This window comes from Tursiops truncatus, chromosome 11 (assembly GCF_011762595.2).
Source record: "Tursiops truncatus isolate mTurTru1 chromosome 11, mTurTru1.mat.Y, whole genome shotgun sequence".
Lineage (NCBI taxonomy): Eukaryota > Metazoa > Chordata > Mammalia > Artiodactyla > Delphinidae > Tursiops > Tursiops truncatus.
In genome coordinates, this window is record NC_047044.1 from 93,401,140 (window position 1) to 93,427,344 (window position 26,205).

Sequence of the window (26,205 nt, forward strand, 5' to 3'; positions counted from 1 at the left end):
GTGGAATGCATTCTGAAGTTTTCTGTTTCAAAATGCTGCTTTCAACCCACTAAGTTTTTACCATCTAATGACTTGCAGCCTATAATTTTAAAATGCTTTGGAGGCTATTGTAGTTCCAGCAGAAGACGGTGGAGGTCTAAATCAAGGGGAGCGGTGGTGGTGGAAAGGAGGGAGGGGATAGATTTCAAAGTTATTCCAGAAATAGAATAAAAAGGGTTTGGTAACCACTTAGAGTTGATAAGTCTAGGTTGACTCACAGGTTACCTCATTGAGTGACTGGAGTCATAAACCAGAATATATGTCAGAGACTAAGAACCCAAGTATCATTTTGTATCTTGACTGTGGATGTCATGTTTAGCTGATGTAGATTTTTAATTAGTTTATTTTTGTTTTAAATTTAATTTAAATTCCTTTAATTTGCTACAGGTGCCATCATTTATTTATGATCTACCTTACCCTGGAGTCTAGGAAACATTGACAAATGATGGTGACTATGAGTTCAGTTGGGATTATGTTGCATTGAAGTTGCCCGTTGGGTATCCTATTGTAGCTATTCAGAAAGTTAACTATATGGGTCTGTAGCTCAAGAGAGAGAGATGGGCTTTTTAGTTTATTAACATTAATTACAGCTGAGGCAGTAGACGAAATCTCCTAGGGAGAGTAAGCAGCGGAGGGAAATAGCAGGTGGTAGACAGAACTCTGGGGAAGCACCTGCACTTGAGGCAGACAGAAGAGAATGAAGCCAGCAAGAGGAAACAGAACAAATAATCAGATGGTAAAACTGAGAGCGCGGTATCCTGGAAGGATCAGGAATTTTTGAGAAGAAAACAGGAGTCAGCAATATCGAATGTGTAGAAATGTTAGTGAGAAGAAGAGTTTATTGACTATGGCAAATAGGAGAACTTTGACCTTCTCAGACGAGTTTCATTGTGGTAGTGAGGACAGAAGTCTAATTTCAGTGAGTTAAGATGTGACCCAGAGACTAAGAATTGGAGATGGTGAGTGTAAACTGTTCTTTCTTGAAGGTTGGCATTAGAAAGGAATGCCAGTGCGCTGAAAAAGAATGAGAAAGATGGGCTGTTGCTCACAAGGACTAAGGAGTCTGCCTCAGAGTCCATAGGTGATAATATGGGACTGGCAGCCCCTACATATTATGTAACGTAGTGATGTTTTCTCTCATTTCTTGGATTTAATCATAGGGTGAGTTAGCTATGTGGATGGGTGCTTTTGAGGCAAGATGAAGCAGAAGGAAGGTGTTTAAAGGATCTGCAATTGCGAAATATAGTCTGACTTCAAAATGGAAGGATTTTCCTTCTGAATAGAAGAGTAATGCTCTGAATCTGATGAGCCCTTTTGCTATTTCCCTCTACCTCTAATATTGATGCCCTCTGCTTCTCAGATCAGATAGATCAGGGATTCCATGAATATAGATGCCATGGGCATCTCATGCTCTGGCTTTCCTTTCTGAGTCCTCGGGTACTCACGTATCAGAGACCTTATATTCCTTGCCCTCAGGCAACTAGACCCCCCCTTAAGGCAGCAGTATGTTGGGCCTGAGAGCTAATGCTCATCTGTAGCTTCTACTTTCTCTTCACCAGGCCTAAATGTCACTTTTCAGACCTAAAATCAAGCTCAGAGCTGATTTTGGCTTCCTTACCATTCCAGGTAAAACATTTGATGACTTTTCCAGGTCCATCCCTTCTGACCCTAAAATTTTCTCTGAAATTCCAAAGTAACCTTATTGATTTTTATGATATACAGAATGAACTAGGATAGATTTTATCTATATATGTGGTTTTAAGCTTCTTAATGGTGTTTAAATCTATAATTAACATTTTTGTTATTGATTTACAATTATACTTCCCAATGTATTCTATGTCTGTTTTCACTTAAGGATAATTCGTTTTGATTCCTAACAGTGACATTTATGTATATATCCATGGGGCATGATGTATATGTATTCATAAAAGAGAAAAGTGTTTATGAGTTGTCTTCATTAGCCTCACATTCTGCTTGCAAGCCTCTTTTTAATTACTATTTTGGACCTACAGTTGTTTTTCCATTATATAATTGTACTGTATTCCCATTTTAGATCCAACTGAGGAGCCAGCACCACAGGCCACCAATACAGTTGGTTCAGTTATTGGAGTAATTGTTACCATTTTTGTGTCTGGAACCATATACTTTATTTGCCAGAGGATGTTGTGTCCACGTATGAAGGGCGATGGGGAAACCATGACTAATGACTATGTAGTTCATGGACCAGCTTCTGTGCCCCTTGGTTATGTGCCACACCCAAGCTCTTTGTCAGGATCCCTTCCAGGTGAGCTGAGACTGATCCATTGAGAATCAGGTCTTGGGTCCTGGCAAGATTGCCACATTTCCATTATGGAAACAGAATACTGCCTACAGTCTATGTCAGCGTAGACCGCTTTGGGTTTAAACAATTATAAGAACAAATGTTCTCTTTTACTTTTAGCACCTTCTCTTTACACAGAAGTCCTTAGGTATGGTTTGGTAGAAATTGCCAAAGGATATAAAGCAAATATATGTACATACAAGCATTTATATATAATACATTTACTGCATATACTGCGTTTCTGGATGTGCTCTACTGAAAATGAATCAGCTGGTCATTTGGTGAAAAGAGTCATGAACCACAATTCTTTAGGTTCACTACCAAGAGACCTCAGTACTACTGAGCCCAGGAATTAAAGGAGGCCAAAAAATGGATGAAGATTCCTTTTCAGCAAACAGAGATTTAGAAATACCTGAGTGATAGCAGGGAGGTATATATCATCTTATGTTTTCTCCTAACTTAGGTGATGACAGTGGGAGTAGGTTTTGTTCAAACATAGCCAAGTTGCCAGATGTTCTATACTTGAGAGAGACCATATTGCTCTAGGGACGTACAGCTTTCTTTTCTTTTTTTTAAATAAATTTATTTATTTATTTTTGGCTTCGTTGGGTCTTTGTTGCTGCGAGTGGGCTTTCTCTAGTTGTGGCGAGCAGGGGCCACTCTTCGTTCCTGTGCGCGGGCTTCTCATTGCGGTGGCCTCTCCCGCTGTGGAGCACGGGCTTTAGGTGCGCGGGCTTCAGTAGTTGTGGCTTGCGGACTCCAGAGCACAGGCTCAGTAGCTGTGACGCACAGGCCTATCTGCTCCGCGGCATGTGGGATCCTCCCGGACCAGGGCTCGAACCCGTGTCCTCTGCATTGGCAGGCGGATTCTCAACCACTGCACCACCAGGGAAGCCCCAGCTTTCTTTTCAGTGCATTTTGGTACCCTCAGTGAAAGGAAGCCTTTCTTGTGATGAATACGGAGAAAGAGATACCAGGCCAAGAGCCCTGTGAAAATAAGAACTTATTCTGGATGTTAACTCTAAGGAAACATGTGATTTTAAAAACTGTTAATGATTCCTTGTTACCATACCCAACTTTGTTAGTGGAATTTGGGAAGTCACTTTGAAAAAATGGAATTTTTTCTTTAGCATTGTAGTTGTGACTCCAACAACATTTGCATCCAGTAGATAAAGCAATAATCTTCCATACAGTGAATTTATGCCCTTAAAAATGGGTTTAGTTTTCTTTTGAGCAGATCTGTTACTTAGTCTGCCCTGCTTTGCAGCCTGCACTCTCCACAGTTCTTTCTTTCTCAGATCCTCTAAGAGGTTGAAAACCTCTCAGTTTGAAGAGCTCTGCTTCCATTCTGGGGAAGAGGAAGGGCTGGGAGCTATTCTTGGCCTTGTTCTAGGCCAGCTCTCAGTGGAAGTGTCCACTTCTAGGGAACATTTGTTTCTCTTTTCCATTAAGTGTTTTCAATTGTTATTGGGAAAAGAGGGCATAAATTGTTTTAAAGCCAAACTATTTGACTATTGGTATCTGTAATTTTAGTACTGAATAAAATTATTTCATGCATTTTTATAGATCTTATTCAACTTCAGTATTATCCTCCTTCATTTTAGGAATGTCTCGAGGTAAATCAATGATAAGCTCCCTCAGTATCATGGGGGGAAGCAGTGGACCCCCTTATGACCGAGCTCATGTCACAGGAGCATCGTCAAGTAGTTCTTCAAGCACCAAAGGCACTTACTTCCCTGCAGTAAGCAGTCTGTTTTCCTTTGTTCACTTTGAATACTAAGATAAACAGGATCTTAGATTTTTAACTTATTTAAATGTGGGTACTCAGTGATGGTAATATAAAAAGTTTTTTAGTATAGAATTTAGGTATATAAGGCTCAAAGGATTTACCATCACGTGAGCACTTAGAAATCTTTCCTTAAGTTTACTGTGTAGCAACCAGCATATTTGAAAACACTGACATTAATTTCATATACTGGGTAAAAGTAGAACTATTGAATAGTACCTCCTGAGAGGCTAAGGACCTTCATTCCATGACCTCCCAAGAGGAGAAGCACACCTGGTATTTCTCCTAAGTCAGTAATTTTTCTCTAAACATTTATAATTTTAAAAACTCAGAACCCAGTTGTGCTGCACTTAAACCAGTGACTTGTAGATTACAGATTTCCTTCTCATCACCTTGTGCTATCCAGCCATAATGAAATTGTGTCCTGGGGGGTGGAGAGCCACAGTCCTGAAGTACTATTTTAGGTCAGTTCTTTGAAACAGGATTGTGCTACTAGTGTAATGGAAAGTAATAGGAACAGAGATGAAGAAAAAGAAGTTGAAAAAAGGCTAATAGTCTCTTGTCTGGAATAGACTATTCTTATTTCAATAATTTGATTATTTTTCCTTTTAGATTTTGAACCCTCCGCCATCCCCGGCCACAGAGCGATCACATTACACTATGGAATTTGGTTATTCTTCAAACAGTCCTTCCACTCATAGGTCCTACAGGTAATACACATCCTCCTCCAGCATAAATCAAAGTATTTATTAGAAGCAAGTATTCTAGTTGTGAGTTTGCTGTAGCCCTGAATGAATAGATGATGGTCACCAAGAGAGAACAGGCATCTTATCTTGGCAATGCTGATATTGCCCCTACCACAAATCCTTTTCTTTTGGGGCATTATACAGTTTTAAAATTGAAGTATAGTTGATGTACAATACTATATAAGTTACAGGTGTACAGTATAGTGACTCACAATTTTTAGGGGTTATACTCCATTTATAGTTATTATAAAATATTGGCTGTTCCCTGTATTGTACAATATATCCTTGTAGCTTATTTTATACCTAAAATATTATACCTCTTATTCCCCTGCCCCTAAATTGCCCCTCCCCACTTCTGTCTCCCCAGTAGTAACCACTAGTTTGTTCTCTGTATCTGTGGGCCTGCTTCTTTTTTGTTATATTCACTAGTTTGTTGTATTTTTTAAATTCCACATATAATTGATATGGTACAGTATTTGTCTTTCTCTGTCTGACTTATTTCACTTAACTCAATACCCTCCAAGTCCATCCATGTTACTGCAAATGGCAAAATGTCTTTTTTATGGCTGAATAGTATTCCATTTTGTGTGTGTGTGTGTGTGTGTGTGTGTGTGTGTGTGTGTGTGTGTGTACCACATCTTTATCCATTCATGTGTTGATGGACACTTAGGTTGCTTCCATATCTTGGCAATTGTAATAATGCTGCTGGGAACATTGGGGTGCACATATCTTTTCAAATTAGTGTTTCCATTTTTTCAGATACATACCCAGGAGTGGAATTGCTGGGTCATATGATAGTTCTATTTTAGTTTTTTGAGAAACCTCCATACTGTTTTCCGCAGTGGCTGCATCAATTTGCATTCCCACTAACAGTATACAAGGGTTCCCTTTTCTCTACGTCCTGCCAACATTTGTTATTAGTGTTCTTTCTGATGATAGCCCTTCTGACAGGTGTGAAGTGATACCTCATTGTGGTTTTGATTTGCATTTTGCTGATGATAGCAGTGTCAAGCATCTTCTCATGTGCCTGTTGGCCATCTGCATTTCCTCTTTGGAAAAATGTCTGTTCGGGTCTTCAGGGCACTATACATTTTTTAAAGAGAGTCAAAAATGCTGTCTTTTAAAGTATTAAGGTAGAGCCCCCAGGCTTTGGCAGTATTCTAAGGAAGTTACCCCACAAAGTGACTTGATTGCAAAAAGGTTACTGCTGAGGTTAGGTTTGATTGATAGTCTTCAGTGGAATATTGGGATAAAACTAAGGTTGGGAGCGTTACGAGAACTCTAAAACAGCAGGAGTATTAAGGGAACAGAATTTGAGAAGAGTTGAGAGAAGCTTAAGTTCACCTCTTGCTTACATATGTTATTACAATCTGGAATGAAAAGTTTCTCATATAGTTGCATGGAATAAATCATGACTCACTAAAATAACTGAAATGTATTTGTAAGCCAGAAATGGGAGGATTATGCCTTTGTGCTGATTCGTGAGGCCGTAGAGCATAGGGATGAGCAAGTTAAGTCATCTTTCGTCTTATTCGAGAGGCCAGCAGAAAGTCAAAAACTTATACTCTCTCTTCACTTAGTGCCCAGTGTTTATTGGCATCCCTCAAGTGCCTATTATCTTCGAGATCAGGTGTTTTCTAGCATTCCAGTCAGATTGCCCTGATATATAACTTCATAGATGTGTAGAAAGCAAGTGGAAATTATTTATAGTATCTCATTCACAATTCTCATTCAGTTTATGGATAAGATAGGCTTGGCTCTGAACTGATTGTTTTTATGTTTTATTGTAAATGTTGCTTTCCCTACCACAGGTTTGTTCTAAAAAGCCATTCTTATTTAACCATTTCCCACATCTCAAGCCCAATTTATTTCTTCAGAGTGAAACTTTTCATCATTTGTTGAAATTTTTGTCTAACTTAAAGTTTGTGAAACTTAAAAGAATTTTGTTAATTCTGTTTCCTTTCGTTCTCTCCTCTTTTTTTTTTTTTTCTCCCATGAAAATGGAATTTGGGCCTTTTAAATGTAGAGCCAAGAAATTTCTCCAAGGCTCGCCACCTGATTGGACAGAAAGATAAGACCTAAAAAATACTATGACATCATGTCAGTACTGGTAGTAAAAATGCTTGAGAACCTGCTTGGCAGGTCATGTAACTTGTGGTCTTTTGCAGCCATTTCTTTTCATACCACTGAGGGCTTGCCTCACATGGCTTTTATCCTGAGGTGTTATCTGGCACTCTGTATCGCTAGGTATTTTATAAATCGTTCCTTCAGTTTTACACTTGCTCTTGCCCTACTCTTGCAGTCATTTTGTCTGATGGGAAAGCATATAAATAAATCTTGATTGAGATAAATATGAAATAAGATCAGCTTTACTATACTTAGACTATGAATGGTATAAGAAGTCATAGATAGAAGTAGAAATGATAGAAAAGCCAGCAATTTGTCAGCTCTTATTTTCACTAGTATATTTCTCTCTTTCCAGTGCCTTTTTCTTTAGTTAGCCACGCTACAAACTTGACTTAACAGCTATAGATTACTTGAAAAGGTAGCTTAAAAGGTGTAAAAAATAAATTAGGACTCTGAAATACGTATTAGAAAATTCACTGGTCCTGTATGGATACCTGGAATTTATCATTTTGATGTTCAGTTAGAGCCACTCTTATGACAATATGCTTGTCTACATACAGGGAATCAACACTCCTTCCCCCAAACCACAGCAATTTTCCTTTGCTGATAGTAATAATAATGGGATAGATAAGCTCCTTAGGCTGTCTACCAAAATTCAGCCTGGCTTGTACAGTATTTGAGTTGTAAAGAGAGAGTGAAGTCTTTAGATATCATTAAATTATTCATCAGGTAAATCATAGATCGTTTAAGGAGTATTGAGAGAATGCTAACATGTTTGAGTAATGTAAGATAATAAAGACCCATTCTTCTCACAGATCATGGAGAGGCAGAAGTTGGTGAGGTCCACTCTATAGACTAAATCCAAAATGTATAACTGATTTTCCAAAGATGACCATTAAATACAACTTCGAATAGTTCTTTTTTATTCTATGATACAGGGTAACTTAAAGATACAAGCGCACACCCAGAGGCTAGAATGGGTTCACCTCTGCATTCCCATTCTATCCAATTTTAATTGCCTCTAATCACATTTTATCTACAAATATGAAACACATGCTATCTTCCTCCTCCAATCTGCCATGGAAAACTGCCTCTTGGTTGGTTCAGCCTTAAATTGTAGTAGCTTATCGTCTTGCAGGTGAGGTTTGCGTTTAATACCTCTGTATTCTGATAGAGAAAACCACCTCTCCAGAAGCCTGACTCAGCCTCTCCTGATTTTCTCCCTATGCCAGCTACAGGCCGCACAGTTACCGGCACTTTGCACCGCCCACCACACCCTGCAGCACAGATGTTTGTGACAGTGACTACGCTCCCAGCCGGAGAATAATGACCTCAGTGGCCACAGCCAAGGGCTACACTAGTGACTTGAACTATGACTCAGAGCCTGTGCCTCCGCCTCCCACGCCCCGAAGCCAGTACTTGTCTGCAGAAGAGAACTATGAAAGCTGCCCACCTTCTCCATACACAGAGAGGAGCTACTCTCATCACCTCTACCCACCGCCGCCCTCTCCCTGTACAGACTCCTCCTGAGGAGGGGCCCTCCTCCTCTGACTGCCTCCCACACGAAAGTGTAAACACGAAATCGGTTGAGATCTGGAGGGGGGGAGGGAGCTCTTCGAGAAGGGTGAGGCAGACCATGTACAGATAAAAATTATAAATGGGTTAGGGCATACTGGAGATATTTGTACAGAAGGAAAAGATATTTATATATTTTCTTAAAACAGCACATTTGCTGCTTGTGCCATAAAAATTTGTATAAAAAATAAATTTGTACTAAAAGTTTTATTTTTGCAAACTAAATACACAAAGCATGCCTTAAACCCAGTGAAGTGACTGAGTACAAAGGAAACAGGAATAATAAAGGCATCACTGACCAGGAATGTCTGGGCTTTATTGATACCAAAAAAAAAAAAAGAAGAAAAAAAATTAAAGTCCATCTCAGAGCAGCAAACTATAGATACTTGGAAGTAGCCAAATGGCCTTCATGTTAACTAACATTTGAAGGCCAGCAGATTTAAGAAATAAAAGGAAAAAAAAGAATTAATACTAACTTTGGATAAAGGGCTTTGTTTTCTCTAGGAATCCAACAGTTTTATCGAGGAAAATAGATATTTATAAAAATCCATTTGGGGTGCTGCTGTTGTGGGAGAGATCAGCTGTCTGGTAAGATGCTATGGGGCCGTTTGTTGTGCAAGTCTTCTATCCCTACCTTAAAACTCACCCCTCTGTCATATATTAATTTTTTTCCCTGGATGTTTTCACCTTGCTTCCTCCCCTAGCAGTATTGTAGGGTATTTTGCCAAAATACCATAATTTATTCACAGTTTTTTATCTGAGGATTGATAAAATGGAATTTTCTAATTAAGGTTTCATTTTAATATTTCTACTAGCTCCATACCCCAGTCAGCTTAGCTCTTCATTTGGACTGCTGTGTTCGCATAATGATCAAAGGTTAGACATGTTATTGCTCCTCTTTACTTCCAAGATTGTTTTAATGCTCATTAAAATGTCTTTGTACAACACATATAGAAAATGTTTAAGAGTTACAAATTTAACCATTAAGTTTTTGTTGTAAATTAATCATATATCCTTGCAGTACTTTCAGCATATAATATCACAATATGAAATCATTTTTATATGTATCTTTCCTAGTAAACCATTTAAATATGTTCCGGTTAGAGACAATCTATTTAAAAAGAGAATTTTTTTGTTATCGTTGGGTTTTCCCTTTATTAACTGTTGGTGACATTTTCATGTTCTTTAGGCCAATTTTTCTCAGAATGATCTCTACATACATACCTCTTCTAACGTGTGACATGAGTTTAATATCTTTCTGTTACCTAATGTGAATGTTAGATTGTTTTCAAATTATCCATGAATTATTCTTATAATCACCTCATATATTTTTTATGTGTCTTCTCTCTTATTCCATGATGGATTAAGACGATTTAACAAATTTAACAATATGGATTACATGAGAAGGCAAACTGTTAACTTCTCAGCTGTCAGAACTTGGGTGGAGGGGAATATTGGAAGGCTCTTATGTAATCTGCCTGACCTGTGTGGTACTGGGGCTGCTTCATCTTCAGCTATCAGGGCTGACCTGTGGAATGATTCTAGCACTGCTCTGCCACCTTGCCAGAAGTTGGTTTCCTGCTTTTTACATGTTTCCAGAATTTCTCTGCTAAAGTTGAATGTGTTTTTAAACTAATGTATTTTTACCTTAACAGATGTTGGTCAGTTGTTATCGAATGATTTTTTTTTTTTTTTAATTCTGTTTTGTTGAGGCCTCTCTGGATTTCAGGACTGAAGAGAAAACAGTGGAAGAAGGGATTCAGAATTTTGATAGAGGTGAACTAACTGTTTAAGCAATTTAAAAATATACCTAAGTAATCTTTTTAAAGAGAAAAAAACACAGTTTCAGAGTAATGCTTAGATTATTGGGAGTACCTTATATGAATCAGGTGCACTTGATTTTGCGTATAAATAAATGGTAATCCATTAGTATCTTGCATTTCAGTCAGACGAGTGTTAACTCTTCCTGTTGATGGAACAGAGTGCTCAAGTTCTAACAAAATGGACATTGAAGTTGCGTTCTGTGACACACAAGGGCGCTTGATGCTCAAATGAAGATGGAAAGGTTAGCAATAACTGGGTATCACTTAGAATTTGAGAATTCTATATGTTTACATTTTTTAATGTGCATCTTTATCTGGTGGGCTTCCCATGTGGAAACTTGCACTATAATGAACTAAGAAGAATATTGCCTTGTTATATCTCAGTTCAAGTGCTTGTACTGCGATGGCAATGGCCTCTTCTTGCAAAATACTAATTTGTGTGCCAATTTGTTTGAAATTATTTGAAGGCAGTTCAGCTTAATCTCAAAATCCTCTTTCTTGGTATTTGAGATGGATGCTTAACATTTTGGGGAGTACCTTTCAAACGAGAGGATTGTCAAAATTCAGGAAAGATTTATTGACCCTCAGATTATATGGACAGTTAAGCTTAAAAGTAGACTATCTTGATTATTAAACACAAGGTCTTTAATTGGAAAATAAAAAATTAATATATGAGAGCACAAATCAGGGGAAAAAGGGAAAAAGTGTTTTGAATTTGGAGTATTGCTAGAATCATCCATGCTGGGGGGCAATGAATAAAATTTCTTTATATTCCTTAAATGCAAAAGTATTCATTGTGATTGTATGACGTGAAGTACGCCCACTTACTGATGTCATTAAAATTATCTGAGAATTGAACTTCAGCATAGCATGCTTTCTGTGCCCTGTAGTAAGCTATTCTTCACTGAAGTGGTCTTTTATAATTCTGAGCTTTTATAATCTTGAACTTGGCTTCTGCAGAGCCCTGGTTTTCTGAACAGTGGCCCAAAGGATTTTGTTGCTTATATCAGATAATGGCATATTCACAATGCAAAAAACAGTTAAGGCATAGAATTTCTCAATATTAATTTTTCTTTCAGGAAATTTTGTTATGCCTCTGACACTTGCTATAACTCTTCTAACTAGCATATCATGAGATATTATATGTTTAGCAGAAAATTATCATTATTTTAATTTTAATATAAAAATACTTTGTGATATACCACCAAGAGCTTATCTGACCCTTCAATAAGTTTGAGAACAACTATTCTAAAGGGTTGATATGTATTTAGAAATGAAGTCTTTACAGTACATTTTCATCTAATATAGGCCAGTAATTGGGGGTGGGGGCTTTTGAGCAGTAAAATTTTAAGATGATTGAGGATTGTATGTTTTCATCATTTAAAAATACTCCAAAGTCAATCATTTGTATACAACCAACTCATTTGATGTTAAGACATTGTTAAGGTATAAAAATCGCCACCATCCTTATTAGGTAGCAGTTAGTTTGGAGGGAAAATTTTTTTGTTTTGCTGTAAAAGCTCATTAATGAAGAACACTTCATGTAGGGTTAGTAACTGTGACTTAATCCGTTAATGAACTGTGTATATTTATGTGACCTGATAGCAGTAATCATAGTACAGAGCCTGTTTACTTTTGGTACAAAAGAAAGGCTTGCCTTAAGCAAGCCTGGCTCTGTGAGAGGTCTGCTGCTATTGTTTCTCTGTCAAGTCCTGTGCCTCGACTAGATTGTTAAAAGTGTAGTTTTTGTTTTTGTGGTACGCGGGCCTCTCACTGTTGTGGCCTCTCCCGTTGCGGAGCACAGGCTCCAGATGCGCAGGCTCAGCGGCCGTGGCTCACGGGCCCAGCCGCTCCGCGGCATGTGGGATCCTCCCGGACCGGGGCACGACTTCGGCAGGCGGACTCTCAACCCCTGCGCCACCAGGGAAGCCCAAAAGTGCAGTTTTTAAAATTGCTGTATCTCTTGCAGGGGGAAGCTGGCCACTTCATTGATTTGCGTGCCATAAAAGCAGCGTGCTGGCTATGGCCATTACACATCTAACAAGATTCAGGAGCAAAAATCTTGGCCTTTTCACGCCCCCCAAGTACGTCAAACTTTTAATAAGCGCAGTACTTCATTCTGAATAATGACATGAATAGTATGTCTGGAGTGTGGGTATGAGTATGTGATTATCAGATGGCTGACAAATGTTTGAGCATCAGTAAATGAGACTGTACACTGAGTGTAGACATGGACTGAGTCTTAAAGAAGTTCATAATCAAGCATTGTTTAAAACATGTGCTCAGAATTCTTAAACTCAAGAAATTTAATTTTATTTGGTACCCCTTTCCTTATCCCAAACCTAAAATGAACCAAGAGAAATAACAGATGATTTTACAAAGTACTAGTAGCATATGGTTGGTTTCTGACTCCTGGGATTGCATCATTTCACAATAGGCTCAAAATTTAGCTTTTCAAATTCTCAAACTTTTAAAGGACTTTGGACCCTAAAGCATAGCATTTTACTGTTATAATTTTAAAAGATTTTTTAAATTGTGAACCATATACTCAGGATATTTGTTTGATTGGATTCTGCCTTTTGTTAAACTAAGCCTATACCTGAGCGGAGAGGGAGGTAGATTCTTCGGTTAATCTAGATGATTTAGAATGAAATTACTGACTTCACCCTTCTTCAGTCAAGGTAAACTTTACTGGTTTTTTGGTTTTGGTGTTTTTTTTCATAAGGCATTCTTAAACCATTCTTAAGTTATTGCTGAAAAAAATCATCATGACTTTACAGGTAGAATTATAAACTAAATGATATCTTGTACTCAGAAGTGGAATATAGCCCTAACTAACTTTTAGATTTCCCATTACTTAGGGTTTGCCCAGTAGTTAACACCAAAGAATTATACAATGTGCTTTTGCTTAACTGTCCATTCTTTTTTTAAAAGAAAGAAGTTTTTTTAATCATTAAAAAAAAATTTTTAATCAAATATAAGGGCAGGGATATAGATAAATATAGATAGAGAGGTCTCTATGTATATGTCTCTCTAAATATCAATGCCTAAATATTGAATATTAAAAAGAAAATAAAGCAAAGAAAGTCTGATTAAACCTAACATTACATGAAATTAAGTATCTGGGCTTCGTTGAGGACATTTTATTATAATAAGAGTAAAGAGGATACTGAGATGCTTAAGCTGGACTAGCCTTATTTGCAAGTGAAGGATCTGGTGCTGCTTTCAGATGTTTTATCCTCTGTGTTTTTAAATTTTTTCTTAAGCTTTAATCTTCGTCATTGTCTTAAAGTCAGCTGGTGTTTCTTGTTCATGGACTTTGGTACGATGGTGCTTTGCAAGGATGTATTTATATTTTAATGACCAACATTTGGTCAGCCCTTGTCCACTATTCACTTCCCCCTTTTTGTAAAATAAGTGCTTTAATTTTAAACTGTATAAAAATACCTTGTATAAATCCCCTTTTTGATTATTACAATAAGTTGAGTTGTAACAAATGAAATGTTGATTTTTATAATAAAACAGTGGAAAATACAAGTGTCATTTCTTCAGCAAGAAATTAAAACAGTTGATTGTGCTTTGCTATGATATATGAATGTCGTGTTTCAGACACAACGAAACCCACCTTTATTGTTTGCATTTCAAATAAAATACAACTTTGGAAGAGAGGTTTGAGAACGGCTGTTGCTTAGTGCAATGCTGACAATACCTGTGATTGGGAACAGAATAAGGAAAAGTTGGGTCTGCTTACCCACTGCACAGCAAAGCCAATCTACTGATACCGGGTTGTGGTGAAGGAAAGTACAGCATTTATTTGCAGGGTGCCAAGCAAGAAGAATGGGCAGTTGTGCTCAAAAGACCCAAACTCCCTGATAGCTTTCAGGAGAAAGTTTTTTTAAAGGCAGCATTTGGGGTAAGAGCTGCAAGGTGCTTGACTTTCTTCTGATTGGTTGGTGGTAAGGTAACAGAGTGGTGTTTCAGGAGTCTTTATCATTAACCTTGTGGTTCTAGCCAGTCTGGGTTCTACATGCTTGTGGGTAGCATGCAGTCACCATTCTCTACTTGGGTTGGGGGGCTGGGAATCTTAGTTTCTACAGAACAGCTCAAAGGTATGCATCAGGTTGTTAGGTATATCCCTTGAGAAGGAACTAGGATTCTGTTTTACCACTGAACTATTATCATTGCTTTTCTTGCTTAACTGCTTTTCTTTTGTTTCTGAATTCCCTCTCTTCCCTAATTAGTAGGAACTCTGGGAAGGCTTAGGAGACTAAAGCCTTTTTCTACAAACAAGAAACAGGAGATAGGAGGGCTTTTGTGCTCAGGAGGGCCCCACAGGGTCCGGCTCAGTTTCACAATTTGTGCTTCTGATTGCTCTTTTTTTGTTGTTGTTGTTTTTGCGGTACGCGGGCCTCTCACTGTTGTGGCCTCTCCCGTTGCGGAGCACAGGCTCCAGACGCGCAGGCTCAGTGGCCATGGCTCACGGGCCCAGCCAATCCGCAGCATGTGGGATCTTCCCGGACCGGGGCACAAACCCGTGTCCCCTGCATCGGCAGGCGGATTCTCAACCACTGCACCACCAAGGAAGCCCTGCTCTTGTTTTTATAAACTCCTAGAAGGAGTCCTGATGTGGCCTCTGAGCCACCCCCTTCTCCTCCTCCAAATTATCTTTAAAAATGAACTTGCTTTTCCTGGTGCAGAGCCCAATATGATATGATATTGAAGGGTAGCAGAATATACCACTGCAAAATATGCCGCTTTGGCATCTTGATTATTTTGATCTGTAGGCACTTAAAAACCAGCTTATGCAGAGAAAAGCTGTCTCTGAATTCCCCTTATCTGCCTAAAGACAGATCATCTGAAAGCAACACAATTGTCATGAATCATAAATCCCTTCCCCGAGAGTTTTATCAACCAGGGAAGATTGACGTCATGGGATAGGAGACTAGAAGTGGACACGTTGGCCAAACAAACTTTGTCACAAACTATCATATCTCCTATGTATTTCTTAAAGGCCTATTCATCTTTCCTAATAATCCCTTAAGAGACCTACGTCCTCTCTCCCCTTTCCCTGTTAAAATGGTATTTAAGCCTGAATTCTAAACCACCTTAAGGAGTTACTCATTTTTCTCTGGGTATCTCCTATGTATACCTAAGGTATACATGTTAATAAACTTCTGGTCTTTTTTTCCCCCCCTTATAAATCTGTCTTTTACTGTAAGAGTCTCATCTAAGAACTCAGAAGGGTGGATGGAAAAACCATTGAGAGCTCAAAACTACCGGATCCCTGCTTTAGTCTGAGTTTACTGTTTGATAGGAAGAGAGGAAGCTGCTTTTTTATTAGGCAGTAGTTGAGTTCAAACATCAGGTGGTTAAATGGAAACCAAGTGGTTTTTTTTTTTTTCCTTAATCAGTATATTTTAAAATTGAAGTATGGTTGATTTACAGTGTTGTGTTAATGTCTGCTGTACAGCAAAGTGATTATATTCTTTTTTTTTAGTATTCTTTTCCATTATGGTTTATCATAGGATATTGAATATAGTTCTATGTGCTATACAGTAGGACCTTGTTGTTTTTTCTGTTTGTTTGTTTTCATTTATTTTATTTATTTTTTATTTTTGGCTGTGTTGGGTCTTCGTTGCTTTGCACAGGCTTTCTCTACTTTCGGCGAGCGGGGGCTACTCTTCGTTGGCAGTGCGCGGGCTTCTCATTATGGTGGCTTCTGTTGCTGAGGAGCATGGGCTGTAGGCACGTGGACGTCAGTAGTTGTGGGTCACTGGCTCTAGAGCGCAGGCTCAGTAGTTGTGGCTCACAGGCTCAGTAGTTGTGGCTCGCTGGCTCTAGAGTGCAGGCTCAGTAGTTGTGGCGCATGGGCTTAGTTGCTCCGCGGCACATGGGATCTTCCCAGACCAGGGATCAAACCCATGTCCCCCACGTTGGCAGGCGGATTCTTAACCACTGCGCCACCAGGGAAGCCCAGGACCTTGTTTATCCATTCTGTATATAAAAGCCTACATCTGCTCACCCCAACCTCCCACTCGATCCTTCCCCCAACCCCCTCCCCCTGGCAACCACCAGTCTGTTCTCTATGACCATGATTCTGTTTCTGTTTCACAGATAGGTTCATTTGCGTCATATTTTAGATTCCATATATAAGTGATATCATATGGCATTCGTCTTTCTCTCTCTGACTTACATTACTTACTATGATAATCTTTAGTTGCATCCATGTTGCTGCAAATGGCATTATTTTGTTCTTTTTTATTGCTGAGTAGTATTCCACTGTATATATGTACCACATCTTCTTTATCCATTCATCTGTCGATGGACATTTAGGTTGTTTCCATGTCTTGGCTATTGTGAATAGTGCCACTATGAACATAGAAGTGCATGTATCTTTTTGAATTATAGTTTTGTCTGGATATATGCCCAGGAGTGGGATTGCTGGATCATATGGTAATTCTGCTTTTAGTGGAAACCTAGTTTTAATGTAAAAGTCTTTCCTTAGTAGATGCTTTTGAAAAAATAAGCTTACCTTGGCTTCTTTGCTGACCCCTTGCATTCTTTCTCTGGAGGGGAAACAAGAATCATTTAAGTTGTGCTGTTGCCAGTTGAGTCAAAGAAAGGAAAGGCAGAACTATGGTTGGTTTGCCTGATTTTAAAGGTGTGCTGTAGAATAAGGAAAACAGTGAAAAGACGAATTCAAAAAGACACAGCCCAGTGTTCATAGCAGCATTATTTACAGTAGCCAAGATATGGAAGCAGCATAAGTTTCCAACAAGTGAGTGGATAAAGAAGATGTAGTGTGTGTATACACACACAGACAGACACACACAAGGGAATATTACTCAGCCATGAAAAACAGTGAAATTTGCAACAATATGGATGGACCTGGAGGGAAGGTATTATGCTTAGATAGTGACAAATAATGTATCCTATAACTTGTATGTGGGAATCTAAAATATGAAACAAATGAATATAACAAAAAAAGAAACAGACTTAACAGATATACAGATATAACAGATATACAGATATAACAGAACAAACTAGTGGTTACCAGTAGGGAGAGGGAAAGGGGGAGGGGCAAGGTAGGGAGAGGGGATTAAGGGATACAAATCACTATGTATAAAATAAATAAGCTGCAAGGATATATTGTATAGCACAGGGAATATAGCCAATATTCTATAATAACTTTAAATGGGTTATAATTTTAAAAATATTTCATCACTATGTTGTACACCTGAAACTAATATAATATTGTAAATCAACTATACTTCCATTAAAAAATGAATAGGGAATACAGTGAGTTGTTTTGGGTTCTTTCCCCAGATAGGTTTTCAGCTAAGGTTTTGCAATCTTTTTTTTTTTTTTTTTTTTTTTGCGGTACGTGGGCCTTTCACTCTTACAGCCCCTCCCACCGCGGAGCACAGGCTCCAGACGCGCCGGCCCAGCAGCCATGGCTCACGGGCCCAGCCAGTCTGCAGCACATGGGATCCTCCCGGACCGGGACACGAACCCGTGTCCCCTGCATCGGCAGGCGGACTCTCATCCACTGCGCCACCAGGGAAGCCCACAATCTTTTTAATTTTAATTCTTTGCCTTGTATGTGATTGCATTATTTCTGTAAATTTAAATCAAAGGATGAATTAGTATTCTCAGTGTTCAGGACACACTACCCCAAAGTATGGCACCTTGACATGTTGAATATTTTAAGCTGAAGGAATTTGAGAAATGGGATGTTCAGGAAGGACTCTCTGACCTGCCTGTGAAGCAGGTATAAACCATCATGTGAAAGGTGCCCTCCCTTTATCCGGAAGAAAGACACACTGAGGAATCTGAACAGGCGTTGCTGAGTTCTCCCAGTTTACTACGCTTAGCTCATACTCTGCCCTATCGTATCTTTCCATGACTTTCCACTCTTCATCAAACCCAGTGAAAGAACAGGTTTAACCATCTTTTGGATCTTCATTTCCTTATGAGGGCTCCATGTCACGTAAAACAAACACATTTGTATGCTTTTCTATTCTTTTTTTTTTTTTTTTTTTTTTTTAAACATCTTTATTGGAGTATAATTGCTTTACAATGGTATGTTAGTTTCTGCTTTATAACAAACTGAATCAGTTATACATATACATATGTTCCCATATCTCTTCCCTCTTGCATCTCGCTCCCTCCCACACTCCCTATCCAACCCCTCTAGGAGGTCACAAAGCATGGAGGTGATCTCCCTGTGCTATGCAGCTGCTTCCCACTAGCTATCTATTTTATGTTTGGTAGTGTATATATGTACATACCACTCTCTTGCTTTGTGCTTTTCTATTCTTAATCTCTTTTGTTACAGCGGTCCCAGTAGAGAACTTAGAAGATACCTTTCCTCCCCTGTACTGGTTTCAGACCTCTGGATCTATTCATTTGTACCATCGTGCAGTCTGCACAGTCCATCTTCCACCCCAGAAAATTTTCTGCCTGAGATTTGCATTTGTAAATTCAGATTTAATTACCATATAAAGCCAGTCTTCCCCAATAAAGAGGCTAAAAATAAAGGGTAACGTTTGTTAACATTTAACCGGCATTTACTGTGCACCAGGTGCTGTGGGAAGTATCCCATTTTTTTACACAAAATAATCACTGATTAATGACCAACCTTGACAGGAAGTGCCCAATTGAAGTATGAAAATTCTAGTGTAAAATTTTGATCAGAGACAGTTGGCAGTGGGTGCAGGGAAAAGGACACTGAATTGAGATTTAGACTGTAATCTCTGTTCCATTTTAATTAATTGCCAAGACATGTTTGAAGTCATTAATTCTCTGTATTTGTTGGTATTCGTCTCTAATGGTTTTCTGAACCTTGACTCTTCAATCAGCCAGTTCTACCACCTGTTCCAGAGAGCTACTTGTACATCAAGCACTCTAGGCAATGAATAGTATTATAGGGAGGCCAAACAGCTATGTAGCATCCTGTTCTGTGTAGATCCCTGTTTAATGCCTCCTTCCTCCTGGCCCCTTCTCTGGTCTTGCGTTGCATTCCAAAGGAATTTATAGCTCTCAAAAGAGAGACAACACAAGGCCTATCATACCGTAAAAGCTGTATGGCAGACAAAAGTGATTATCTTTTGATAATCAAAGGGAGCTTTTTGATTTGATTATTCTACCAAAAGCTTCCGCTCTGCGATTACCTAATTGTATGGTCCTGGAGATGCTTGCGTTTTGTCCAGTAATTATAAAACCAAGTTCGCCTGCTGAGTTCGATTAACCTCTCTATCTAAAACGTTATTCCCTTTCTTGTCTTGCTCCTGTTCTCCTCAGGATTGAGGAGTGTCAAAGAAAAGGTGTGATTGAAACTGAGCAGAGCCCTGCAGGGCCTTCCCAGGTACCAAGGCCCCTCCGTGTTCTCTGTTTCTTGTTTGTAGCAAAAAGCTTTAGTCTCCTAGGTCTTCCCTGAGTTCCAAAAAGTGGGCACAAGTAGTTAACTAGGGAAGTGAGGGCATACAGAAACAAAGGTAAAGCAAACAAGAAAAGTAATGATAGTTTAAACAGTAGTTCAGTGATAAAAGACAGTCCTATTTCCTCCTCAAAGGATATACATAACTGATACATATCTTTGAGTTGTTCAGCAAAACTAAGATACCCTTCCCTGCCTGGAGGATGGTGACAACATGCAGACCACAAGTATGTAGACCTGAGAAGATTGGAATCAGAAGGTTGATGATTAAGATTTCTGAAACACCACTCTTACCTCACCATCAACTAATTAGAAGAAATTATGCACCTTGCATCTTTCATCCCAAATGTTGCCTTTAGTAACCCTTCCCTGAAAGCCATCAGGGAGTTTAGATCTTTTGAGCATGAACTGCCTGTTCTCCTTGCTCGATACCCTTCAAATAAATGCTGTACTTTCCTTCACCACAACCCCGTGTCAGTAGATTGGCTTTACCAGCAGATCCTAGTTGGATTTGGTGGCCACAAAGGGACTCATCATCCCATGTGGGTGTCTCACCTGTGGCACATCAAACCCTGGCTTGTGGCAGCTCTCATTCTGTCCAGCAGCTGCCTAAGCACATTTGTCTCAAGGACAGCCCTGAGGCTTGCCACTGACTCTGTGTCATTGATGCACAGCGCTTTTGATATTTGTGGTAAAGGAAACAAGGCATTTGAAGGTTGAGGTACCTGGTAAGTAGAGGAGTCTTGTGTGTGATGATACCAGGGTATTCTTCATTATTGTGTTACCTTGACTGGAAGTTTCCATTTGGGTTTGGGACTTGGTCATTTGACTCCAGTGTCTGAGCAGAGCACTGCTTTAATTGGATTTTCCCTTTTGGACTGAGGAGTCTCTCTGGCCATTTAGCACCACCTGGGGCTGTACCTGGGAATCTCCCGTTCGGACCAGGACTCATACACCACCATCTGGGACAGTAAGAGGAGGCTTCTCATTCTCAAGTTAGGGAACTGTGATCTCAAGGGACCCCATTGCATTGGTTTGTTTGTTTTGGCACACAGCCTGGGGAATGTCTGACAGTACCAGCCATGGGTAATTTATGATGGGTGACCAGAACTCTATTATATCTTGTAGATCCTTAGGGTCTGTTTTGCAAAACTGGGAGATCTTCAGTTATGCATCCATGAAAGAAAAAAGTGTTTCATTTTAATACTGCTTGGCCTCATTGCTTCTTAGGATCTGGAGAACAATGGGCCCTAATGGCTCTCTAATTTATAACATGATCTTTCAAGTAGAACTGTTTTGTAAAAGGAAAGGAAAATGGTATGAAATTCCTTATGCAAAGCCTTTTTATACTGTTGTATCAAAGTAAGCCTTTTGGAATTGGTTTGGCTTTGAGCCTTTTGGAACTCGTTTGGCTTATATTTTGAGGGGGTGTGTGTGAGTGTATATTTGTGTTAAAGAAGGTGCAGTGTTTTGACTGGTGGACATGAGAAACAAAAGTTCATTTCCTAAAAATAGCCCTTTAGGATGCATCCTACAAAATTAGACCACCCTCAGTTCCGGTGGCCATGGTGTTCTTGAGACTCCAGAGAAAAATGATGAGGATGGAGCTCTTTTGACATTCTAATTTTTTTTTTTTTTTTCATATCCTGTGAGAGGAAGCAGTCTTTCTAGGAGGAACTTGCATTTCTCTCCCTGTGCCTTTGAGATATAAATGTTCTAATTGGGCTCTCAAACTTTTATCTGACCGTCTCCAATTCCTGAGACTAAAGAAAAAAAAAAAGGAAAAAGAGGGATTTTTAACTCGAGGAAACAATGAGGTCTGTGTTTATATGGATGGATGGATGGATGTCTGTGTACATTATAGAGATGATATGTTTTTACCTCTGGATGATATTACCAAAATTAATTTGTAAATGATCTCTATTTAATTGGCTTAAAGGAAAGTAAGCACTTACATAAATTTTCAGACTTAGAAACTAACCTGATGAATTTTAGGTTCACATGATCTGGGAAATATTTAGTATTAAATTAATTTTTGGTATTAAAGTTAAAGTTTATTGGTTTAATATAGGCAAGTCTTTTGAGTCATCAGCATTAAGTAGAATACTTTTATTATACCTAGGTTTACTGAGAGTCAATAAGATTTTGTTATTCCTGTTACAAAATTTGTCAGGAAAGAAAATAACTTGATATGATGAAACTTTTTAAGTAAACTAAATGTAAATGAGGTAGTAGTGTTTTTGGATCAACTCTTTGGGAATAATTATGTTTTGCGAATGTCTACTTAAAAATCATCTCTCCAGGTGTTGGTAACTTAAAACTCTTTATAGAGTTTTGCTAAATTAAGTTAAATGATGGAAATTTATGGAATATCTAGGTCATTTCAAATAAGATAAAATACTGGAACGTTAATTGTTAAACAAGTCTAAGTTTACCTACTTTTGTCTTCTTGTGAGAGAAAAACTAAAGATGTTTGGGTTTATTAGACACATGTCTTGTACCACAATGAGGAAAGAAATTATAATATGAGGAGATGTATACTTCTAGAGGTTATAGAATATATTCATAAGTTGGCCAGTCAGGAAATTCTGGTATGTTCACAATTGCTTACTTCTTGGTTTTCCCTAGAGATTAAGGTTTTTGGTGGTTAAAATTTGTAATATATATGTATATAAAGGTACTAAAATAATAAGGGAAACATTTCAGTGTGCAAGGAAAGTAGGAGGTGTGTTTTCAGTAAAAGAATGTATGAGAAATTGAAATGCTTTTTTTTAAGGGAAAAGAAAGTAATTTTGTCCTGAAGCTGATTATTTCCCAATGGGAAAGAAAATAAGGGATAAACTAATATTGATATAGAAAGCTGTAGATTTATGAAAACAAAAAATCTTTAAAAGGAATTCTTTGTGTGGTCAGGACTAAGATTAGAATGAATTTAACTGAGTAAAGTTTAAGATTGAAGGTAAAGCGGTGTAAAACTTGAATTGGGTTTTCTCTTTCTGTTAAGAGAACAAAGTTTTATTGGAATATTGATCAGCTTTTGATAATAGATTGTAAAGTTTCTTAACTTTTTAAGTAATTTATACTATCTGTATTTGCTCTTAAAATCTCTTATTGTCACTTGGGTTAAGTAAATATTGTTTCACAGTGACCTATGATCCTATTTGACCAGGTGTTTTGAAACTTTTTTATATTTTTGACAAACTTTTCTAATATCAAATTCTAATTAAAGTACTTTTGATCTCCAGGTAATTTTGGAATGCTTCAGAGAAACCCTAAGGCATCTCAGAGAGCAATATTAAAATAATTAGGATTATTTGGTATGTTAAATTACTTGGGAAACATTGTCAAGTGTTGGTAATAAATTTTCTTAGTTTATAGTGTATGGGTAAATGCCCTTAATATAAAGGTTTTAGAAGTTATACGAAATTTTTAAAAATCTGGTATGCTCTGGTATAATGTTGTCAGTCATAATTCTAGTTATCTTAAAATGTTGTCTGTCACAGCAGTAACCGAATTTCTTTGTCCATTGCAATGTAATCGTGTTTAACTGTGCCTTTTCAAGTCTTTTGTCATTTATAGACAATTATCATTGTACTCTGATGCTTTTACCAAAAAAAATGCTTCATCTTCAAGAAGATCCATAGAGAGGACTTTTTGACAAGTACAGGTTTTTTATAATGTTCAGGTCATACTGCTGAACTGGGTAAGAAATTAAAGAATTCCAATGGAAAATGTGATGGCTTCATAAAACTGTTAACACAAGGATTAGTTACATAGGACTGAATGATCTGGTGAACGTGGTTATAATTTTTATGGGTTTTGTCTGAAATATTACTGGCTTTTAATCTGTGTTTTCCAGATATAAGGAAACCTTTCCCCTCAAACTAATTATGGCTTGTAATAACTTGGTAAATTATACCTTTGTAAGTAGGATGGAAACATTTATCATTTTTCTTTTCTTTTCTACCTGATTTTATCTTTTCTCTCTACCTGAATCCTTCAGAAATTGGCAACCAGGCAGCCTTATCAGATGAATAAGGAAGGCCACCTCCTGACTGATGCAGGAATCTCAAGATATTTTGGGAACTTCAAGAAGAGAGGGATTCACCCAAATCTATAGATATCATAGGTGGAATCTGGCAAGCCCTTGGCACAGGTTTTCTGGCCTTGAGAGACCTTTTATAGTTCCAGCACAGCCAATTAAAAAAAACCAATGTGATCAATTATAGCTATATAAATAATCAGACCAAGTTTATAGAAACCAGACTTATTTTGCAGACACATTTTTTTTTTTTTAGTGAGAAAAAGATTATGTTTCTGTAGATATTAAATTCTGGTTTTGTTCATTGAGGTCTGTATTCACTGTCTAAGACTCACCTCCCAGATAGTTTCTTGTTGTTATGTTACATAATTGTAAAGTTTGACTGAATTATTTAAAGGACACTTTGTTTCTGAAGCTTATCACAACATTCTATCTTTGAATGAAGATCAGATGCCCCATGACCTGCAACAAGGAGATTATAAATACTGAAAAAGGCATCATTTAAAGGACTGTCTCCTAGATAAAAGTACCTGGTACCATTCATTACCAGGTACTCTTAACTAGCTCATGCACAGCAAAACTAAAGAGAATGTCTCTTGAATTCATGTTTTTCCCATTTAAGAAGGGCCTCTGCATTGGACTCACCTGTAGAAAGGACTGCTGACCCCAAAACCCAGACCCACACCAGGATGAGAAGAAGACAATGGCAATGGTAGGCAGCTGACCCAACAATCTGGACCAGGCCTGTGAGACCAATTCCACTAATTTAATTGAACTGTTTACCAGGTGTGTGTCTCTCTATCAACATTGAAAGTTACTGTTTTACTTCTAACCATACTGTTGCCCTCAATGTTTAGAATGGTAAAAAAATTATCTAGTGAAGTTGTCACAGAGTATAACTACTCAAGACTTGTTTCACTGCAAGTCTGCTAAAAGCACATGTACAGTGTTTGTGTTATAATTCATTATAATTGAAAAAAAGTATAGCCTATAGAGTGTTTTTCCATGTTTTGCTGTTTCACTATGTGGGGTTAATTTTCCCCCAACATGAATAACTAGGCGTGTGTGTGTGTGTATGTATGTATGTGTGTATGTATATATATTTATAGAGGAGGCCTAGCCCTGAGGGACATTATGAACCCAGGGCAGGCAGCAACCACCCTGGCACTAAGGGACAAATGTTTTGATCTATCAAAAGACTTGCAAACAAAAGGGGAAACAATGGAAGAAATCTTCACATATTGAGGTATGGGAAAGTCATTCTGGCATGATTCAACTTGAACTTTATGCTGACCAGAGTGGCCTGTTTTATGGCCTGTCAAGCATGCATTGTACATCTGCTTTGGCCATTGAGAAGGGGAATTCATTTGAAAGTCAAAATGGTGTGGTTGTGGTTCAGGCATCCAAGGTAGAGCTGGGTGGCCCTTTTGGTTGTGGTTGCAGACAGGTTCCTGTATTGATGAGAACTTGAATTTTCTGAACTGTGTCGGACTTGGGGATGCCACTAACCATTCTCAAAACAGTGTCTGCTGGAAGCTTCCACTTGCAACTTTATGGTCTCAAAAGTTCTCCTCTTATAATAAAATTTTTCTTACTTTGGGAATAGTAACAAATGAGACAGCTCAAGCTGTAGCCTCCCAGCAGAAAGCACTAGATTCTTTAGCCAGAATAGTACTGGACAATAAAATTGCTTTAGATTGGATTTTAGCAGAAAAAGTGGATGTATAAATGCCAATCAGAAGTTAAAACTTACTTAGATAAAACTAGGCAACTGGCTACCTGGCTGTAAGTCTCCCCAGAAGTGCCAGGTCCAGACTGGTTTTTGGAGTTATTCTGAATTCTTCAGGGAATGCAGTCTATTTTCCAAGGTTTATTAAAATTTGAATTGTTACTCCTCCTCCTACTTCTACTTGTGTCTGTTGCACCAAAATGGTGGACCAAGGGACTAAGACGTTAATCATGCAAGATTTAAATCCAAAACCTGGGACTTGGGAATATTTCCAGTTTGCTGTCCACTCCCCACATTGAGGCAGGACCAAACCCTGTTTCATCAGGAAGTAGCCAGAGGAGTCGTCACACCATTCCCTCAAAGCTTTGGGAAAAGTTAGAACAAGAGTGGGGATTAAAACCAAGTTCCCCTAAAACCGAGTTCCCCTGCTGAGTTTATGATTAACCTCTTTATCCAAAACTTTATCCCCATTCTTGTCCTGCCCCTGTTCTCCTCAGGATTAAGGAGTATCAAAGAAAAGGCAGGGTTGAAACCAAGCAGGACCCTGCGGGGCCTTCCCAGGTATTTACAAAAACCCCT

At 38.4% G+C, this 26,205-nt stretch overlaps 1 protein-coding gene across 5 annotated transcripts in view; it reads left to right on the plus strand.

Moving 5' to 3' along the window:
• Window positions 1–8,801, plus strand: part of LRP6 (LDL receptor related protein 6) — a 172,552-nt gene extending 163,751 nt beyond the window's left edge. For 3 of the 5 annotated variants that reach the window (XM_073789033.1, XM_033867028.2, XM_033867029.2), the window contains 4 exons: window positions 2,093–2,323; window positions 3,964–4,100; window positions 4,758–4,855; window positions 8,251–8,801. In XM_073789033.1, the coding sequence (XP_073645134.1) occupies window positions 2,093–2,323; window positions 3,964–4,100; window positions 4,758–4,855; window positions 8,251–8,548 (764 nt within the window). In that variant the 3' untranslated portion in view covers window positions 8,549–8,801. The remainder of the gene's footprint in view (window positions 1–2,092; window positions 2,324–3,963; window positions 4,101–4,757; window positions 4,856–8,250) is intronic. The other 2 variants (XM_073789032.1, XM_073789034.1) reach the window with 1 other exon arrangement.
• Window positions 8,802–26,205: the final 17,404 nt, after the last annotated feature.